Consider the following 20315-nt stretch of genomic DNA (forward strand, 5'->3'; position numbering starts at 1 on the left):
TAGGAAAAATTAAGGCAGGATATTGGATTATCAGGGTCTTTTTTTGGCAAGCAGAATTATTTCTGTGACACTCAGACAAAGTATTTGCTTAGTGTGAGTGTCTGCCAGTTTTGGTTTGCACCATCTTTGTTGGTTTTAAAATCCCTAATTTTATCTTGCATGTGGTCACTTGTAATTCACCTCTTTTGCATTTAGGCATCACTGTATTATAAGTGGAAGTGCAATTTCTTGGAAGGGTTTTTTTCCCCTTTCCATCTTCCTAAGGGGAATATAGACATGATGGCTAAGCTTAGGCAGCCCCTTTGGACTGTGAGGTGGGATTCACGCATTGGGAATGGCTGGGCAGCAAGAAACCAGAAACTCTGTACTACCCATGTATAAGTGAGAGAAACTCTGGTGTAACTCCTGTTATTTCCAGTTTGTTCTCATATGACTCTGGCTACTGTCTCAACTTACATATCTTTCAATCTATTTTTTCTGGTTTTATGTGAATGCTGCTCTTGGAGATTTTTTGTTTTCATATCAGACTATATGCCTCAGAGATAAAGGAATGCTATATCTAGTGGACAGGAACAATCTTAACTCTTATAGCTGTGTGCAAGATGCTATGCAGTGTCTAAAATCTAGCTTCACATGTTAGAAATGATCATGGTAATGCTTTTAAAATTGTAAAATTGCTCCTTTGCTTTGCCTTTCTCTTCTTCATTCTCTAAAGATTCAATCCTAAAGTCAGTAAGTGCAACAGAAAAAGAGACACATTCAAGCTTTGGGGGTAGGAGGGTGGCGGTGGGCATGGTGGTCCAGAGCCAGGTATGGAACCACGAGTGCGGTGAGGAGAGCATCTGTGCAGGGTAGGGAGCCTGGCTTGGGGGGTCTGAGCCCGAGTGGGATCAGGTTGAGGTAGGTAGGCGAGCAGGTGAGGAGGTTGAGTTGGACAGATGTCCAGCTAGGAAGAAAGGGCGTGGGGTGATGGATTACTACATTAATACATAGGTTGCATAGTTGAAAGAACCCAGAAGGTTCCGCAGAGCCCACTCACCCAGGGAGTTTATAAAGGCACAGGACATAGCTTAGCAGGGATAAGAAAGCACAGGTGACCATAGGGGCCCCAGGGGCTTACTGGCGCAGTCCACCACCCTTCCCTGCCTCAGGGGCGTTTCTTAGTTGCTTAGGACATACTTTGTCTCCAGATGTGAACTTTCTAGACATATCTGAGTAGTCCGGGTGTTGAGAATGCTTGGACTGAAATCTCTAGCACGGTCTTTTGTGTGCGACTGGTCAGCCATCTGCAGCCAAGTGTAAGCCAATGACCTGCATATCCCTGGATGTGTGAACAAGCTGGTCCTAGAGCCTCCAAGGTCTCTGCTGCTTTGAACAGAACATGACACATCTCGAGCTTGCCTACTCATCTTGACTTTGACTCAGTGTCCCTGCAGGTCAGCATAGAGCTGTTCACACCCAGATGTGAGATAACCGCGCTTCGTGCAGTTACATGTAGGGGTACTGACTGCATACGTAAGTAGCTTAAAGATAAGGGAAGCCAGAGTTCTCACTGTTAGAGAGGGAACTACAAACAGGAAAGGGAGAACACTAGAATGAACCATGCAGGGTTGTATTGAAATTGATCTATTGGTGTGAACTTGGGATTTTCAATAATATAGTGAAATCTGCAGAGATGTGTGTGTATTCTCTAATTCCATCACCTGAGAATACTGAGACCTCAAATAACAATGAGCACATCTAGGGCCCAGATTTTGGCTTCTAAGTACCATTTTCTGCACACAAAACAGAAACAAAGCTCACTGGAGAAATGCTGATGGATTCCAGGCCTGTGGCAGTGAAAGTGCAAGATGAGTTTGACTGTCTCATGCCAAAGAGTAGAAGTACTCAGCAAGTGAGGGGGACGCAGCCAGCTTGGATGGGGGATTCGCACCAGCCACATCAGCGACCATCATAATCTGAACAAATGATGGTAACCCGTTGACTGAGATGGGAAACCACAAAGCCATACAAATGGAAGTAAAATGAATTCGTGATTTCTCCACAGCAGCCTCCTGGATGTTAGACTGGATGATTCTTTCTTGGGTGGGCTGCCTGGTGCATTTGTAGGATGTTCAGCAGCATCCCTGGGCCCTAGACGCCACTGCTTAGATCAGTGTTCAGCACCAGTGGTGCCTCAGATGGTAAAGAATTCGCCTGCCATGCAGAAGACCTGGGTTCGATCCCTGAGTTGGGAAGATTCCCCTGGAGAAGGAAATGACAACCCATTCCAGTATTCTTGCCCAGAGAATTCCATGGACAGAAGAGCCTGGCGGGTGCAGTCCATGGGGTCACCAAGAGCCAGACACAACTGAGCAACTAACACTAACGCAACAGAAATACAAGGTGTGCCATGTAGGAAGGTTTAGAGTTTCTAGTGGTCATAGTTGGTAGAATCAAAAGAGCCTCCAGACATGGCCTAATGTTCCACGAGGATCAAAATTGCCCCAGTTGGGGACCACGGAACACATGTGGGACAGGATTGTTAGGTAGTTTAGGTATCCTTGCTCCTACTCCCCTTAGAAAATGCTAATTACAAGGGCAAAGGGTAACTTTACAGTGGAGAAGCCTGGCAGACTCAAGTGATCGAGGGAAGGTCACGGTAATGGAACGGATTGAAATCTGTGCCAGCTGATAGGATGCAGTGAGAAGACGACGGCATTTCCCCAGGATTCCTGCTGATGGTGCAAACGTGAGCTAATCAGGAATACACACAAGTCACAATGCTCTGTGGTGACTCAAATGAAAGTAAATCCGAAGAAGAGGAGATACATGTGTATGTACAGCTGATTCACTTTGTTGTACAGCAGAAACTAACACGACACTGTAAAGCAGCTAGACTCCACTGAAAATTAAAGGACAAAACCACACGCAAGACATTTCCTCTAAAGTCAGGAACAAGACAAGGGTGCCCACTTTCACCATTACTATTCAACATAGTTTTGGAAGTTTTGGCCACAGCAATCAGAGCAGAAAAAGAAATAAAAGGAATCCAAATTGGAAAAGAAGAAGTAAAACTCTCACTATTTGCAGATGACATGATCCTCTACATAGAAAACCCTAAAGATTCCACCAGAAAATTACTAGAAATAATCAATGACTATAGTAAAGTTGCAGGATATAAAATCAACACACAGAAATCCCTTGCATTCCTATACACTAATAATGAGAAAACAGAGAAATTAAGGAAACAATTCCATTCACCATTGCAACGGAAAGAATAAAATACTTAGGAATATATCTACCTAAAGAAACTAAAGACCTATATATAGAAAACTATAAAACACTGGTGAAAGAAATCAAAGAGGACACTAATAGATGGAGAAATATACCATGTTCATGGATTGGAAGAATGAATATAGTGAAAATGAGTATACTACCCAAAGCAATTTATAGATTCAATGCAATCCCTATCAAGCTACCAACGGTATTCTTCACAGAGCTAGAACAAATAATTTCACAATTTGTATGGAAATACAAAAAACCTCAAATAGCCAAAGCTATCTTGAGAAAGAAGAATGGAACTGGAGGAATCAACCTACCTGACTTCAGGCTCTATTACAAAGCCACAGTTATCAAGACAGTATGGTACTGGCACAAAGACAGAAATATAGATCAATGGAACAAAATAGAAAGCCCAGAGATAAATCCACGCACATATGGACACCTTATCTTTGACAAAGGAGGCAAGAATATACAATGGATTAAAGACAATCTCTTTAACAAGTGGTGCTGGGAAATCTGGTCAACCACTTGTAAAAGAATGAAACTAGACCACTTTCTAACACCATACACAAAAATAAACTCAAAATGGATTAAAGATCTAAACGTAAGACCAGAAACTATAAAACTCCTAGAGGAGAACATAGGCAAAAACACTCTCTGACATACATCACAGCAGGATCCTCTATGACCCACCTCCCAGAATATTGGAAATAAAAGCAAAAATAAACAAATGGGACCTAATTAAACTTAAAAGCTTCTGCACATCAAAGGAAACTATTAGCAAGGTGAAAAGACAGCCTTCAGAATGGGAGAAAATAATAGCAAATGAAGCAACTGACAAACAACTAATCTCAAAAATATACAAGCAAGTCCTACAGCTCAACTCCAGAAAAATAAAAACGACCCAATCAAAAAATGGGCCAAAGAACTAAATAGACATTTCTCCAAAGAAGACATACAGATGGCTAACAAACACATGAAAAGATGCTCAACATCACTCATTATCAGAGAAATGCAAATCAAAACCACTATGAGGTACCATTTCACACCAGTCAGAATGGCTGCGATCCAAAAGTCTACAAATAATAAATGCTGGAGAGGGTGTGGAGAAAAGGGAACCCTCTTACACTGTTGGTGGGAATGCAAACTAGTACAGCCACTATGGAGAACAGTGTGGAGATTCCTAAAAAACTGGAAATAGAACTGCCTTATGATCCAGCAATCCCACTGCTGGGCATACACACTGAGGAAACCAGAAGGGAAAGAGACACGTGTACCCCAATGTTCATCGCAGCACTGTTTATAATAGCCAGGACATGGAAGCAACCTAGATGTCCATCAGCAGATGAATGGATAAGAAAGCTGTGGTACATATACACAATGGAGTATTACTCAGCCATTTAAAAGAATACATTTGAATCAGTTCTAATGAGGTGGATGAAACTGGAGCCTATTATACAGAGTGAAGTAAGCCAGAAGGAAAAACATAAATACAGTATACTAACGCATATATATGGAATTTAGAAAGATAGTAACAATAACCCGGTGTATGAGACAGCAAAAGAGACACTGATGTATAGAACAGTCTTATGGACTCTGTGGGAGAGGGAGAGGGTGGGAAGATTTGGGAGAATGACATTGAAACATGTAAAATATCATGTAAGAAACGAGATGCCAGTCCAGGTTCGATGCACGATACTGGATGCTTGGGGCTAGTGCACTGGGACGACCCAGAGGGATGGTATGGGGAGGGAGGAGGGAGGAGGGTTGAGGATGGGGAACACATGTATACCTGTGGCGGATTCATTTTGATATTTGGCAGAACTAATACAATTATGTAAAGTTTAAAAATAAAAAAAAATAAAAAAAAAAAAAGACATAACACAAAATAACTTGGCCTGTGTGCTTCACAATCTCCATGGTCTTGAAAGTCAAGGAAACCGTGATCCAGACTAAGAGGTGACTTGACGAGGCCTGGCAGCTACGTGCATTGTGGATTCTAAACTGGATCCATCTCTGTTAAAGAACTGTTTGGGACATTTGGGGAAACTGGGGTGGCTGAGGGCTGAGGATCAGATGATAATGATGTACTGTGCAGGGGAATATCTTTGTAGGAATACCCTAAATTTTATGGGACATAAAGTTTATGAGTCAGGACAGAGAAATGGGTTTTTGTATTGTACTTTGAACTTTTCTGTAAATTTGTGATAGTTTGAACAAAAGAAAAACGCTTAAAAGTTGCAGTCGGGGTGATGCATATTTTTTTCAAGGATCAGATCAGATCAGATCAGTCTCTCAGTCGTGTCCGACTCTTTGCGACCCCATGAATCGCAGCACGTCAGGCCTCCCTGTCCATCACCAACTCCCGGAGTTCACTCAGACTCACGTCCATCGAGTCAGTGATGCCATCCAGCCATCTCATCCTCTGTCGTCCCCTTCTCCTCTGCCGCCCCAATCCTCCCAGCATCAGAGTCTTTTCCAATGAGTCAACTCTTCGCATGAGGTGGCCAAAGTACTGGAGTTTCAGCTTTAGCATCATTCCTTCCAAAGAAAGCCCAGGGCTGATCTCCTTCAGAATGGACTGGTTGGATCTCCTTGCAGTCCAAGGGACTCTCAAGAGTCTTCTCCAACACCACAGTTCAAAAGCATCAATTCTTCGGCACTCAGCTTTCTTCACAGTCCAACTCTCACATCCATACATGTACTGGGTTCCAATCCTGAGACTCTTCTTGAGAAAAAATATTTGTCTTAGCGTTTCTTGAAGGGAAAAAAACTGTCACATTAAAATAAGGTTCATATAAAAAGAATATTGAAAAAATTTCTAATATGTTTCTTCACAAATATATATTTCACATTTAAAACTTTAATATATATTAAGTACACTATAATTAGTATAAATAGTATATAATCATTTAGATTTATACATATAAATATACAATTTAATATGTATAAATAATAAAAAGGTAAATGTATATAATTTACATATAAATGTAAATTTAACAAATAATAAATATATGGGTGTATATATATTATGTCATTAAGTATATATATACACCCACCCACCCACACACACATATATATATACACAGAGAGAGCTTGCTGACAACAAAGTGAAGTTTTAGAACCCAAAGTTGAGGTCACTTTTTAACCCCCACTGGCTTTTTTCTTTTTTTGGTGAATTTGTATACATATTTTCTTTGTTGGTACTTGGAAAACCCTTTTTCTTTTCTTTTTTAAAGGCAAATCTAGTCTTTTTCAGCAGTTTAAGCTTCCATGATCATATTTGAAACTGGTGAGCCATCTGCTGCTTCTTTGAAATGTCAACCACACTTGAGAGGAACACGTGGAGGGCTTTTCCTCTGGTCATCGAGAGCATGTAGGAACATTTCGGGGTTGACAGTGACTCGGGAAGCAGTGGTCCGTCTGTGTTGACGGGCTGGTTTTCTAAGCATGGGCTGGGGAAGGTTGTTCCTCCCAGATCTCCTGATGGTTCCCTTAGTGAGATGGATTGTTGAGGCTGGACCAGCGCTCCAGGTCGCCGAGCAGAGCTCACTGGCCCTTGTCCTGTTTGTTCCTGTGACGTTAATGCCGTTAGTGCTAAAATTCCATTAGCGCTAACTCGCTGTTTTAATTGCACCATTTATAGTGTGGCTTTTCCTCATGTGGTTTGACATTGAACAGACAGCCTTCTGTGAATCCCTGCGTCTATTTTTGTGAGTGGTAACACTCCAACCTGTCAAAAGAACTTAGCAGGTCACCTTGCAGGAACGTGAGTGTAATTTGGGTACATTAACTGTGTTTTTTTCTTTTCTTTTCCAGTCACCCTGTCCCACATCACACAGCTGGTCCTCAGCCACAACAAGCTAACAAGTGAGTCAACCATTGCTGTCCTCTGTTCACAATTTCTGACTTGTAGGTAACGTGGCGGAACTGCTAATTCTTCTGTTTTCCTCGACAGTAATGACAAATGATTTTTTGGGCAAAGTGAAAGGGTACTGAGATGGCACTAAGATATCTGAGCGTACTGTCTTCCTGTATTTTGTAGTTTTCTCTGTTTTGAGGATTTTTTCCTCAATTTTTCATGTATATAAATTGAAGGAAGACAGGACATTGTTCCTCCGATAATGGTCCCCTTTGGGCATGCAAACTGCTGCAGTGACCTGAAATGCTGAGACTTCCGTTATTATTTTATGGGAAAAGAGAAGCTTATCAAAAAACTGTTGGAGGACTTCCTTGGTGGTTCAGTGATTAACACTTTATCTTCCAATGCAGGGGGTGTGGGATTGACCCCTGGTCGGAAGCCAGATCCCACTTGTCTCATGGCCAAAAAACCAAACCATAAAATAAATAATATTGTAAAAAATTCAGTAAAGACTTTTTAAAAAGTGATCCACAACAAAAAGAAAATCTTGTTTTAAAGTTGAATTTTTTCAGAGCAAAACATTGTTAGCTTTCATTTCTACTTTCTCCTCAAAAGGGGAAAATGTCATTATTGATATACTTTCTTTCCCTGCTTGATGGCGGCGGGTGGGGAGCATAAAATTGTAGAAGTGATAGAAATTTACATCTGCGTTTTTCAAGTTCTTGAGTCTGATTTCTAGGGAAAATTGTCCCAGGCATTGGGAGTGGTACAGTTAATGTATAGAAGGTTTCACACCTCTTGGTAAAGCGTAATCTTGTGTGACTAACGTGGGCCGTTTTATTCTTAGAGCTGTGGCTTAAAAGGTGTTAATGACGGGGCCCGCTGTCCTGTCTCATGTCTGATTGTGTATCTTTGTGCTTGCTGTATTTCCTGCAGACTTGAATGCTTTTCTGATCCTGTGGCAAGAATTTGTGTGAGTTCGGCGAAACAGAGCAGAATGTGATGTTGAGGGACTTGTGTCGTGAATTTATGTGTGTGTTGCATTATATACAGCTTGAAGCAATGTCACAGAGCTGTTGATTATGGAGAATTAAGAGTGGCAGTGAGGGCCCCTCGTGAGCAGGAGACAGGCAGATCAGTTCGTTTTTAGCCAGAAGCGAGGGCAGAGTGACACCACGGTCACGTTTGGGTATTGGAGCCCCGGCAGCTGACAGTGAGGGTGACAAGTCACGTGTGATCACTGCTGTAACAGGTAATACGCTGCTGCTTTCATTGTTTTTGTAGCGAATGGTCCTGTTCTCTCTCCGCTGAGACCCTAATCCCAGTTCTGAGGGGATTTGAAGTGTGTTTTGAAGGTGGACTGCACGATCCCTAAATTCCCCCAGATTTGGTGAGCAGAAATTTCTGGTGCTCTCTCTGTCGTGTAGTTCATGAAAATATTTCCTAATTGCCAAGTTTACCATTGGTGTTCAATCCTGCATCATCATCAGAGGGAAAAACAGTTTCCACTGAAAAAGGAAGCCAAACCTGTTTTGTTCCCATTATACCATTAATTGATTGGTTCCTAAAAAGTCTTATGGACAGTCATAGTATTTCTTTTTATATGTCCATAACGAAATCTCCAGGATCAGGGTGTTAGTTTCTCTTTCTAGACGTGCAGGATGAGATTAATTTAGGGAGGCATAAACAGAGGTAAGTTGTGTCTGCTATTAAAGAGGTTTGCTGTGGATCCAAACTTTTTCTCCTCTTTCTCCCCCCCCTCCCCCTTTTCCCCCCTTTTTTCCCATTTGAGACACTCTTGACCTAATCCAATAAGCTCTAATTAATCGTCTTGGTAAATTCTGTTTCAAGCCATTGTGAGTGGTGTCAGTGACGCCCGATCTGTTTCACTAAGGTCAAATTAGCATCTTTTACTATTTTTCTGGCATTTAGATGAATGGCTTCGCTATGGTTTTTCCGGTGTTTATAGTAAATATGTCCATCTGATGGAAAGATAAATATGCATTATGTGGAGGTGGGTGAGTCCGGCCTCCTGTCACTTTTCATTGTAATCAGTGTCTTTCACTTCCCGTGCTTTTTAATGGGGACTAGCTGACAGCACCACATTCAAACTGATGGGACTCAAAAGATAAACCCCTCAGCACTCCTTTTATCTTGCATGCTCGTGTGCCAATTACACTTCTGATGTGTCCTCTTGTATACCTGGGGGACAAATCACCAGCTTACTCACGTTGGGACTTGGTCTGGGGACAGCTCTCAACTCTGAGGACTGGAGTCAGTATCTTGGAGCTGTTGGAAGAGCGTGGCACTGAGCTGGCCCTCTCTTCCTGCTGGTGGTTTTGACAGATCAGCAGGTCCCCTCAACATAGTACAAGTGAGGCCATGAGAAAGGGGAGAGCAAGCTGATGACCCTCAAATTCCCAAGATTTTGTGAGCAGGAATTCTTAAAGTTTTTGACATGAGAATTTGTCAGGGTCTTTCAAAATTGTCCATCTGATCACTGTCAGAGATTCCTCATTGTTACAGTGACATGATTGACGTGTAAATCTGGGGAGTGGGGTGGAGCTGGTGGGTTTTGGTGCAGTCACTGGGGGTGACTGTGCCGGTAACAACTCCTTCAGTCCATACAATGTCTGCAGTGGATTAAAGGAGGTGGGAGGTGCAGTAGCGAGGGAACATTTTTTTTTTGCTGTGATTGGACAGGTGACTCTCTGGGCCCCAGATGGAGGTGCTTGCTTGCCCAGGGGGAATGTTTGCAGAGTAAAGATGAGGCTCTGCCGCCAGGCTTTCCTGCTCCTCCCTTCCTCCCCTGCCTGCCCCACCCCCCGCGCATCTTCCTCTTGGCCCCCCTGCAAACTGGAGATATCTCTCCCCCAAATCCTATTGTTCAGAGACTTTTATTTATTTATTTTTTGATGTGGACCATTTTTAAAAGTCTTTATTGAATTTGTTACAATATTGCTTGTTTTATGTTTGGTTTTCTGGTCACAAGACATGTGGGATCTTAGTTACCTAACTAGGAATCGAACCTGTACTCCTGCATTGGAAGGTGGAGTCTTAACCACTGGACCGCCAGGGAAGTCTCATATTCAGAGACTCTTGGCACCAGCATGGCTCTTCCTTGTCCTCCTGTCACTTCCTGTTCCGTCCTCTCCTGCCTGCTGGATGCTTACAGTGACTGTAGCTATGAGAGTTCCCCTTCTCCCTTGAGCAACATGTCCTCCCTGCTTGATGCAGACCATTCTTGGGAGGACCCTTTTGCCAGTGAACTCTTTCCCCAGCTGATCAGTGTCTAAGGAGTGATCCAGTACTGATGCTCTCGACTGTGACACTGCCTGGAGGACAGCACAAAGGCCTGTGCTTCATCCAAAAAGCCAAAGTAGAGGGGGTGTGGTCCTAGAGAATTCCTTTAAAGTTATTTGTTCAAGCCTCCTAGGTCACCCCAAGTATTGTCTTTTGACCTTCAGTGGTCCAGGGTACGTAGCTACATTACTATGATCCAGAATTACAGCTTCTGAGGGTGTACCTTTATCTTAAGGGTGGTGGTAAGCTTTGTTGAAGGCGGAGACCATCTTGTATTCCTCTTTACTGCCCGTTGCTGAGCTCAGAATGGTTTCCCAGGAAGCCCTCATGTAAAGGCAGTAATGGCAGGACCAGGGTGGGAAGCAGGGGGTCTGGGTGAAGTGGTCAGTGGAGGAACCTGACAGTTTCTTCAGGATCAGTCAGTGTGTGGGTCTGAGTGAATGTAACCACTGCACACTTCTGTTCCTTAACTGCTTGTAGTTTCCTTTCAAATGTGCTGAGCAGTGAGAAACAGAGCCTTATATCCTAGGAGTTGCTGTCTTTCCCCTTTACGTGGCCCTTTCACAGGGAAGGAATGATGTACTAACATGGTACAGGCAGGCCTCACTTTATTGAGCTTGGCGGGAATTGAATTGGCGGAAATTGAAGGTCTGTGGCGACGCTGAGTTGAGCAAAGCTACTGGACCATTGTTCCAACAGCATTTGCTCACCTCGTGTCTCTGTGTCACTTTGGTAATTCTCACAATATTTCAAACCCTCCACCAGCAAAAAGGTGACAACTGGTTGAAGGCTCAGAGGATGGTTAGCATTTTTTTTTAAGCTTTGTGTTTTTTAATAAGATATGTACATTTTTTGGACATAGTACTTTGCACACTTAATAGACAGCTGTAGAGTGTAAACACAACTCCTACAGGCACTGAGTAGCCAAAAAGTTTGTGTGACTCAGTTTATTGCAGTAGTTGCATTGTTGTGGTGGGTGGTCTGAAACCAAACTTGCATTGTCTCTGCGGTGTGTCTGGCTCCTCAGGGACACCCCAGGATACACAATTGGAAAGCTGGGGTCGTGACCAGCCTTGGGGCAGACCTGGTGGGCTTGGCTGAGTTGACTTCTCCACAAGGAAATGAAGACCTACTACTATTCTAGGTCTCCTGGATTGGCCCTCTTGTTACCCGTTCACTTAGCTTTATGTATGCATGTGTGCATGCTAAGTCACTTCAGTTGTGTCCACCTCTTTGCAGCCTTTCAGACTGTAGCCCACCAGGCTCCTCTGTCCATGGAATTCTCCAGGCAAGAATACTGGAGTGGGTTGCCATGCCCTCCTCCAGGGGATCTTCCCAACCCAGGGGTCAAACCCAAGTCTCTTATGTCTCCTGCATTGACAGATTGGTTCTTTACCACTGGTGGCACCTGGGAAGCTCTGTTTCATGTATTTAAGATCCCAAATGATTTACTAATATTTTTAAACAGTTAATTGTAGGTTATGTTTCTTGAAATTAGGAACGCTGTCGTATGCTTAGGTATTGTACATACCACCCCACAAAAGTGCCCAAAGCAGGCCGAACATGAAGTAGACCCTTGAGTTAATGCCAGTTGATAAATGGGTTGGTAGGTCGTGAGTGGTGGTGAGTCCCAGCTGTCTGCGATGATAGACTCAGCGCTTGCTTGCTGTCAGGGTCTCTAAGAAGGGGATACAACATTTATTTCAAAGATGGTCTTTCTGTGTCTCGGCCTGCCTGCCTTTGTGGTGACCCTCCCTTATAAGCCAGTGTTAGCTGGGTCTTTTGCAGTCTGCATCTTATCTAATCCCTGGTTCTTATGGTCTTGGGAGTATTAGCTTTGTAAATGTTTTTCTACTTTTCAGTCTTAAAGAGGAATTTCTGAGAGAATTGTTTTAAAACTTGTCCACTAGAGGTCACTGTTGGGATACTTTTTTCCCCCCTTCCTCCTCATCTCATGCTAAAAGATTAAAAACCAAATTGGTGGTGTTAGAGGACGAAATTTTTTTGCAAGCTTCTCTCAGGGTATGATGTTGCTGCCATTTACATAGGCCAGTTTTGCCACAATTAATGTTGATCCTTCCATAAGGAGGTATGTTATTTTTCTTTTGACTCCCAAACTTAAAGTACATGTTCAGTTTCACGTGTCATGTTTAGTGTTTATTATGGTTTCTTTCTCATGTTAGAAACTTTCCTTCCAATCTCTTTAAAGTGAGAGAATTCTCTTGCCTTTTATGTATTTTTTTTGTATGGAGTATACATAAAATTTTTTTCTCCCTTGGAAGAAAGTTTAAAATATATATGTATGGAACCAGATTTTAATTAAAAAAAAAAAAGTGTAATACTCAGGAAAATATGCATTTTGTGCCCGTTTATATTGGTTCTTTTACTGAATGCCATCATGTAAGGAGGAATACTATGCATTATGAAATGACTCACATTTTGCATAAATGATAAAGCAATCTAAGTATTAATTTTTTAACATGATGCTTTTCTTAATTTTAAAAAGAAATAGCAAAACCCAGTACTTCAAATATGACAACAGTATTTTCCATTTTGTGACCTGTGCATGATAAGGACTAAAGCCTGATCATTTTCTGCAAGAAATGCAAAGAATGTCTTTTTGCTGTGTACAAACATTGGTCAGCAGGTTCTATATAAATCTTTCATAAGTGTGAGTCTCGGTATGTGATTACTTAGTTTTACACTTGAAACTTTTAAGTGTCATGTAAAACGTTTTCTTGAGATATTAGCAGCTTTGCTGGCCGTTTCAAGCCTTAACTGGGACCATTTCTTGTCATCTAATGTGTCAGAAATGACTAGACAAGCAGTAAACATAAGTGTTATAGCAAAACTTGTTTCTTTTTCTTAACAGACTATTTCTTACTAGTTTTAACTTATATATGAATTCAAAATTATAGTGAACAAGTAAATGCCAGGATATTTTCTTTAGTGATTTCAATAATTTCTTTGGTCAAAACATTAAAACAAATGTAATGTTTAAAGATTTTATGCAGATGTATATATTGATAGGCTCTCTACTGAAAGTGTTATTGTAAAGGAATTAAGGAGGATGTTTTGCATGAAAATATTGCAATCTCATAATATGCAGGCCCAATTATAATAAAGAAAATTAAGCAGTTTTTTAAAAAGCATAATAAATGGAAGCCCTTTTCTAGAGACATAATTGATTGTTGAGATGAATGAGAAAAATTAACTGTCCCAACTTGTAAGAATGACCTTCACCAGTCTTCCAACACCTTTCTGTTGCCAAGTCTCTAGTTATTTCCTCTTTCATAGATTACTTGTCATGCCTTATGCAAAAGTTCTAGTGCATGGCTTGTACAAAATTAAACTATGAGGGGAGAATATGCAAAATAAATTGTCTCTGTGTCATGAATTTATCTTGTGACAATATCAAAACAACTTGCTGTTTGCATTTTAACAGAGTATGAATGTATTTATAAACCAGAGGCTTTGATCAATAGCTTATTTTTCTAATTAGTGCACATTCATCAATTTGTTCCTGTGCCATCATTTGAAAGATTGGATTTGAAAAAATGGGTACATAATAGTGAGTCAGACAGCTATTAATTGAACAGTGTCTTTCCAATGGTACCACTGGTTAGGTACCATTTACAAAATTGTCTATAGTTGGGAGTTTGTTTTTTGGCGGTTTTAGTTAAGGAAGCATGTGGGATTGTCGCATGGAAGCATCTGTTGATCCGATAGTCCAGAGCCAGCACATCCCAAGGCTAACATGTGAAGTTGGAGAAGTGGTTTTGATACACTTGTGTCCTCTGCTCAGACACTTGTTGTCCTCGATCCCTTTCATGTCAGCCCTTCCATCCTGAACGCACCTACTCTAGAATCTCTCTTCTTGGAGTATTTTCCTGTACCCAGAGGAAGCGAAATAAGGGTAGGTGTTAATTCTTCCACAGTATGTTTTTAAAAGGAGTGACTTCACTTATGGGAATTTCAGAAAGATGGCAGGCTGTGGCGATCCTCATGTGTGGGCAGATTGAACCTGTCACTTTCCACACCGCCCACTGTGGGGAGTTCATCTTGGATAGGGTTTCTTTTACTGTTTTTTAAAACTTTTTTATTTTTTTAAATTTTATTGGCGTATAGTTGATTAGCAGTGTTCTGTTAGTTTCAGGTGTACAGCGAAGTGAGCCAGTTATACATATGTATATATCCATTCTTTTTCTACATTCTTTTCCCATGTACGTCATCACAGAGTATTGAGCAGAGTTCCCTGTGCTGTATAGTAGGTCTTTATTAGTTATCTACTTTATCTGTTTTATATATAGTAGTGTGTATGTGTCAGTTCAAATCTCCCAATTTATCCCCACCCCCATTCTCCCTGGTAACCATAGTTTGTACTCTACATCTGTGACTCTATTTTTGTTTTGTAAATAGTTCATTTATATGATTTTTTTTTTTTTAGATTCCACATGTAAGTGATATACCTTTGTCCTTCTCTGTCTGACTTACTTCACTAAGTGTAACAATCTCTAGGTTCATCTGTGCTGTGCTTAATCGCTCAGTTGTATCTTACTCTTTGTAACCCCATTGATGGTAGCCTGCCTGACTCCTGTGTCCATGGGATTCTCCAGGGAAGAATACTGGAGTGGGTTGCCGTGCCCTTCTCCAGGGGATCTTCCCAACCCAGCGATTGAACCCAGGCCACCCACATTGCAGGTTAATTCTTTACCGTGTGAGCCACTAGGGAAGCCCAAGAACACTGGAGTGGGTAGCCTGTCCCTTCTCCTGGGGATCTTCCCAACCCAGGAATTGAGCGAGGGTCTCCCACATTGCAGGTAGATTCTTTACCAGCTGAACTGCCTGGGAAGCCACGAGGTTCATCTGTGTTGCTGCAAATGGCATTATTTCATTATTTTTTTAGTGGCCGAGTAATGTTGCATTGTATGTATGTACCACATCTTCTTTATCCATTTCTCTGCTGATGGATGTTTACATTGCTTCTATGTCTTGGCTATCATTTACCATTTACAACAGAACCCTCAAATGGAATTGATCTACTAGCAAAAATTTCTGTGTAAATCATCTGTTGACTCTCACATAGATAGTGCATGTATACATGTGTGTCATGCAGGGGAGGAGGAGAGATTCTAAAAGATGTGATGCTTGGGAATAGACACTCTTTTAGCGTAGTTCTTAACATTTCATAACTCACTGACCTTTTTTAAGAACAGAGTGAAAGCTGTGTCCATGATTCCTAGAAAACTACACATAATCCTTAAAATTTCAATAGGTTTGTAGATCCTGTTAAAACCATTCATAAATTTTTTAGGGGCACATGCAGCTCAGATTTAGAAACCTTGGAGTTGGAGAAAGATAACAGTATATTTGCAGTGTGGATACACTGATGATGTTTCCTGGAAATATGTACAAAACTTTGATAAGGTTTTTTTTTTTTTTTTTTTTTTAAGTTAACGTGAAGCTCATTCTTTTTATGATAGCTATTGTTTTTAGGTATTTTTTTGGTGTGGACCATTTTTAAAGTCTTTATTGAACATGTTACAATATTGATTCTGTTTTATGTTTTGGTTTTTGGCCCCAAGACATGTAGGGTCTTAGCTCCCTGACCAGGGATCGAACCTGTATACCCTGCATTGGAAGGCAAAGTCTTAACCACTGGACCACCAGGAAAGTCCCCATCTCGTCTAACCTCTTGCTGTTTCTTAAGCAGTTTTTTCCTGCCTGTGTAGCGTCTACTCCAGGCACCTGATGCTTAGTGGAAATGCCTGCCCTTCTCTCTCTATCTTGCTCATCCTTCCAAAAGGGGAGATGAATTCTTACCTTTCTCCTCGAAGCCCTCCTTTGCAGCCAACTATGTAGAAAATAAAGGGTGAGGTTATTCACAGCTTTTTAGCCTTGAAGGACCAGACCTCCCAGAAACTGTGACCTGAGTGCAAGAGGCAAGGGTGGCTTTGGATGCCCTGCTCTGTGTCTGGGGCAAGAAGCAGGCTTCACATGGCTGAGGACGTGGAGCCGGAGCTGGGGGCTTCGCATGGCTTTGAGCCTGTGTTCCCCTTTCCCCTGCTGCCTCCTCTGTCTGTGTCCGGGTACAGGTAACGCCCTGCTCCAGGGAGTCCCGGAGCTCGATGGACCAGACATTGGCCCTGCATCTTCACTTGTTCAAATGGATGAGCAGGGAGCATCCCTAAGGTTGAAGGCATAGTGTTATCATTAGAAGAGGAGTTGACAAGGTCCAGGGTGGATTTTTCTAGCACTGGGCATTTTCGTCCACCCCCTTCCCCCTGCTTCATGTACTCCATCATCAGCACCAAGACATGAGACAGGGAAGGTAGAGAAGCAACTTCGCGTGGATGATGTCTTGCTGAAGTCATTCTTTTTCTTTTTAATTGGAGTACGGTTGATTTACAACGTTTTGTTAATTTCTCCTGTACAACAAAGTTCTACATACGTATGTAAAAATCTTTTTCATTTTCTTTTCTTCCCATTATGGTTTATCACAGGATATTAAACATAGTTCAATATGGGCTATACAGTAGGACCTTGTTTATCCATTTGCTGGAGTAATTCTTTTTTTTCCCAGAAGTACCTTTATTATTTATTTATTTTTTTGGAGGATGGTTGCTTTACGATGTTGTGTTGGTTTCTGCTGGACAGCAATGAGAATCAGCCTTCATGTATACATATATCCCCTCCTTCTTGGTTGAGCATCCTGCCACCACGCCCCCGCCGCCGGCTTCCCACCCCTTTAAGTCATCACAGAGCACCAGGCTGAGCTCCCTGTGCTTATACAGCAGCTCCCCATTGGCTATCTTTTTTACACATGATAGTGTATATATATCACTATAAAAGAAGACAGGAGCTGTCGGCGAAGCGTGATGTGTGTGTGTCTGTGAATTGTATTTGTCCATTGTCTCCCTCTTAATAATCTTGGATTGAGTGTGTGTGTACCCATTATAATGGTACTTTTTAAAAATTTCAGAGCCTAAATAGCTCGTTTTCACTGAGCTGAGCATGCTTTCTACGTTGATTGATTGAAATGTATTCAGTGTTCTTTTCTGTCTTGTTCTTTGCCGTGTTTCCTTCCAGACTTCTTGGGCATCTTTCCTGGAGGAAGGGCTCCCCGTCCTTTTCTTGTCCTTCACTAATGTCACTTCCTCCCAGGTGATGGAAGGTCCCTGCCTTTCCCCTTAGTGTCTCTGCTCTGACGCGGCTCTCAGACAAAAGCTATTTGTGGATGTCCTGCTGGTGGACGCTGTATTCTTTGCTCACTGAAGTGTGATTTCCAGGGTGTGTTACTAAAACAATTCTGGGTCTGGAAGGACTAAGACCACGTGGACCTTGTTTGGTTCCTTCTGAGAAGTTGATTGGAGATTCAGACATAACTAAGTTTGGCGTCCTCAGAGGAGCAGAAATCCATGCTTGTCAGCTTTTTAGAAGATTTGTTTGACTGTGCGTACACACTTTTCGTACTCCAGGGACAGATATTTTTGCATGTTAGACTTTACACTATAAAAGCTGACTTACAGCTTGCTTGTAACTTCGCCTAATTTTTGGGTAATTGATTATTCTCATTGTTGCTGAAAGAGTTGAACCATTTTTTTTTTTCTTTGCAGTACATTATGCAAGGAATGTCTTTGGTTAGTAAAACGACTTAAGCTGCAGATTTTAAAAAAAAATTGTTTTCTTGTGATGAGAACTTCTTTTATTCTTTTTTTTTATGGCTGTGCTGGGTCTTTGTTGCTGCCAGGGTTTTTCTCTAGTTGAAGTGAGGGGGCTGCTCCCTAGTTGTGGTGTGTGGGCTCCTCATCGCGGTTGCGTCTCTCGTTGAGGAGCACAGGCCCTAGGCTCTCGGGTTTCAGTAGTTGCTACTTCTGGGCTCAAAAGTTGTAGCGCACGTCTCAGTTGCTCCACGGCACGTGGTATCCTCACGGCCCAGGAACGGAACCCGTGTCTCCTGCATTGGCAGGCAGATTCTTTGCCACCGTGAGCTGCAGAATCTTAAGGAAGCCCGCGATAGGATGCACTAAGTCTCTCCTTCTAGGTGTGGGTGGTCAGTGAGTACCGCTGATTAACTGCAAGCAGCATTGCTCTTGTCACTTACAAGGCTAACGATATTTGGGGGACCTTGGCCTTTGTCAGGTGGCTACTTAGCTCTTTTGCTCTTTCATTTTTACCTTGAGGAACTTGTAGATCCTGTTAAATGAGAATTTGCTCTGCTGTTCCATAAACTTTTATGTTTTTAAATAACCTGTAACTACTGTAATTCACTGTTTTAATTGCTGCTTTGGGGGAAATCTCATAAAATCTGGAAAACTGGTTATTATCAGTATACTTTTGAACTTCAGGTTCTTATGCTATGATGATTAGTTCATTATCCACCTCCTGTTTTTGACCAGAAAACAAAAGTCATTAATCACTATAGGTACAAATGACCTTTTTGTTTCCCCCCTCAATATAAAATTCTGAAGAGCATAATTATTTGCCAGAGTGAGGAGATTCTTCTTTACATGTGATCATTAGAATGGCTTTCAGAACAAAGATCCCTAATTTGCTGATAGAATTGACATCTATATAATTAGTCTGGACATCACCTCTGTGCCATGAATAGACTAATGCCTTCTAACTGTTGTAGCTAAGGATTAAAAGGACTTTCCTTTCACTCTGACCAAGAATGCACTGATTCATATTTCTTATAGTTTGGTATTTCATATGGCTTCTGTTACTTGGGCGTCTTCCCACCAGGGTGAAGAGGGATGGTGGTTGTTCAGTATTATACTCGTCAAATATTGGGACAAAGCAGTGTTTGCTTTCATGATTTCTTCTCAAATGGTCTTTCTCCCCCCAGTGACTGAATAACAAATAATCTCACTCATTTTCATGTATTTGGATATTTTTGGTCATTTTTTCTGATAACTTCATTGCAGGAGTGTAACTTAAGAATCAGCAGAGTCTTCCTTGATGGTCCAGTGGTTCAGACTCTGCCTTCCACTGTAGGGTCACAGGTCCAATCCCTGGTCAGGGAACTAAGACCCCACCTGCCAAAAACTTTTTAAACATAAATAAAACTTGTAAAAAATCATATTTAAAAAAAAATCAGCATACCTGGCTTCATTTGAAAATCCTCTACCGTCCCTTAATCTTCTCTAATAAAGAAATTTTATTTATTTTTTAAATATAAATTTATTTATTTTAATTGGAGGTTAATTACTTTACAATATTGTATTGGTTTTGCCATACATCAACATGAATCTGCCACGGGTGTACACGTGTTCCCCAACCCGAATCCCCCTCCCTCCTCCCTCCCCGTACCATCCCTCTGGGTCGTCCCAGTGCACCATTCCCAAGCATCCTGTATCCTGAATTGAACTTGGACTGGCGATTCGTTTCATATATGATATTATACATGTTTCAATGCCATTCTCCCAAATCATCCCCCCCACCACAGAGTCCAAAAGACTGTTCTATACATCTGTGTCTCTTTTGCTGTCTCAAGGAGCCTGGTAGGCTGCAGTCCATGGGGCCGCTAAGAGTCGGACACGACTGAGCGACTTCACTTTCACTTTTCACTTTCAGGCACTGGAGAAGGAAATGGCAACCCACTCCAGTGTTCTTGCCTGGAGAATCCCAGGGACGGGGCAGCCTGGTGGGCTGCCGTCTATGGGGTCCCACAGAGTCAGACACGACTGAGGTGACTTAGCAGCAGCAGCATACAGGGTTATTGTTACCATCTTTCTAAATTCCATAGATATGCGTTAGTATACTGTATTGGTGTTTTTCTTTCTGGCTTACTTCACTCTGTATAATAGGCTCCAGTTTCATCCACCTCATTAGAACTGATTCAAATGTATTCTTTTTAATGGCTGAGTAATACTCCGCTGTGTAC

At 41.8% G+C, this 20315-nt stretch overlaps 1 protein-coding gene across 3 annotated transcripts in view; it reads left to right on the forward strand.

Moving 5' to 3' along the window:
- RSU1 (Ras suppressor protein 1) overlaps positions 1-20315 on the forward strand; it is a 205655-nt gene that overhangs the window by 25034 nt on the left and 160306 nt on the right. For 2 of the 3 annotated variants that reach the window (XM_070381905.1, XM_070381903.1), the window contains exon 3: positions 7084-7134. The exons of the other annotated variant lie outside the window; for it this stretch is intronic. In XM_070381905.1, the coding sequence (XP_070238006.1) occupies positions 7084-7134 (51 nt within the window). The remainder of the gene's footprint in view (positions 1-7083; positions 7135-20315) is intronic. 3 annotated transcript variants of the gene reach the window in all.

The sequence above is a fragment of the Bos mutus genome, chromosome 13 (genome assembly GCF_027580195.1).
Source record: "Bos mutus isolate GX-2022 chromosome 13, NWIPB_WYAK_1.1, whole genome shotgun sequence".
NCBI lineage: Eukaryota > Metazoa > Chordata > Mammalia > Artiodactyla > Bovidae > Bos > Bos mutus.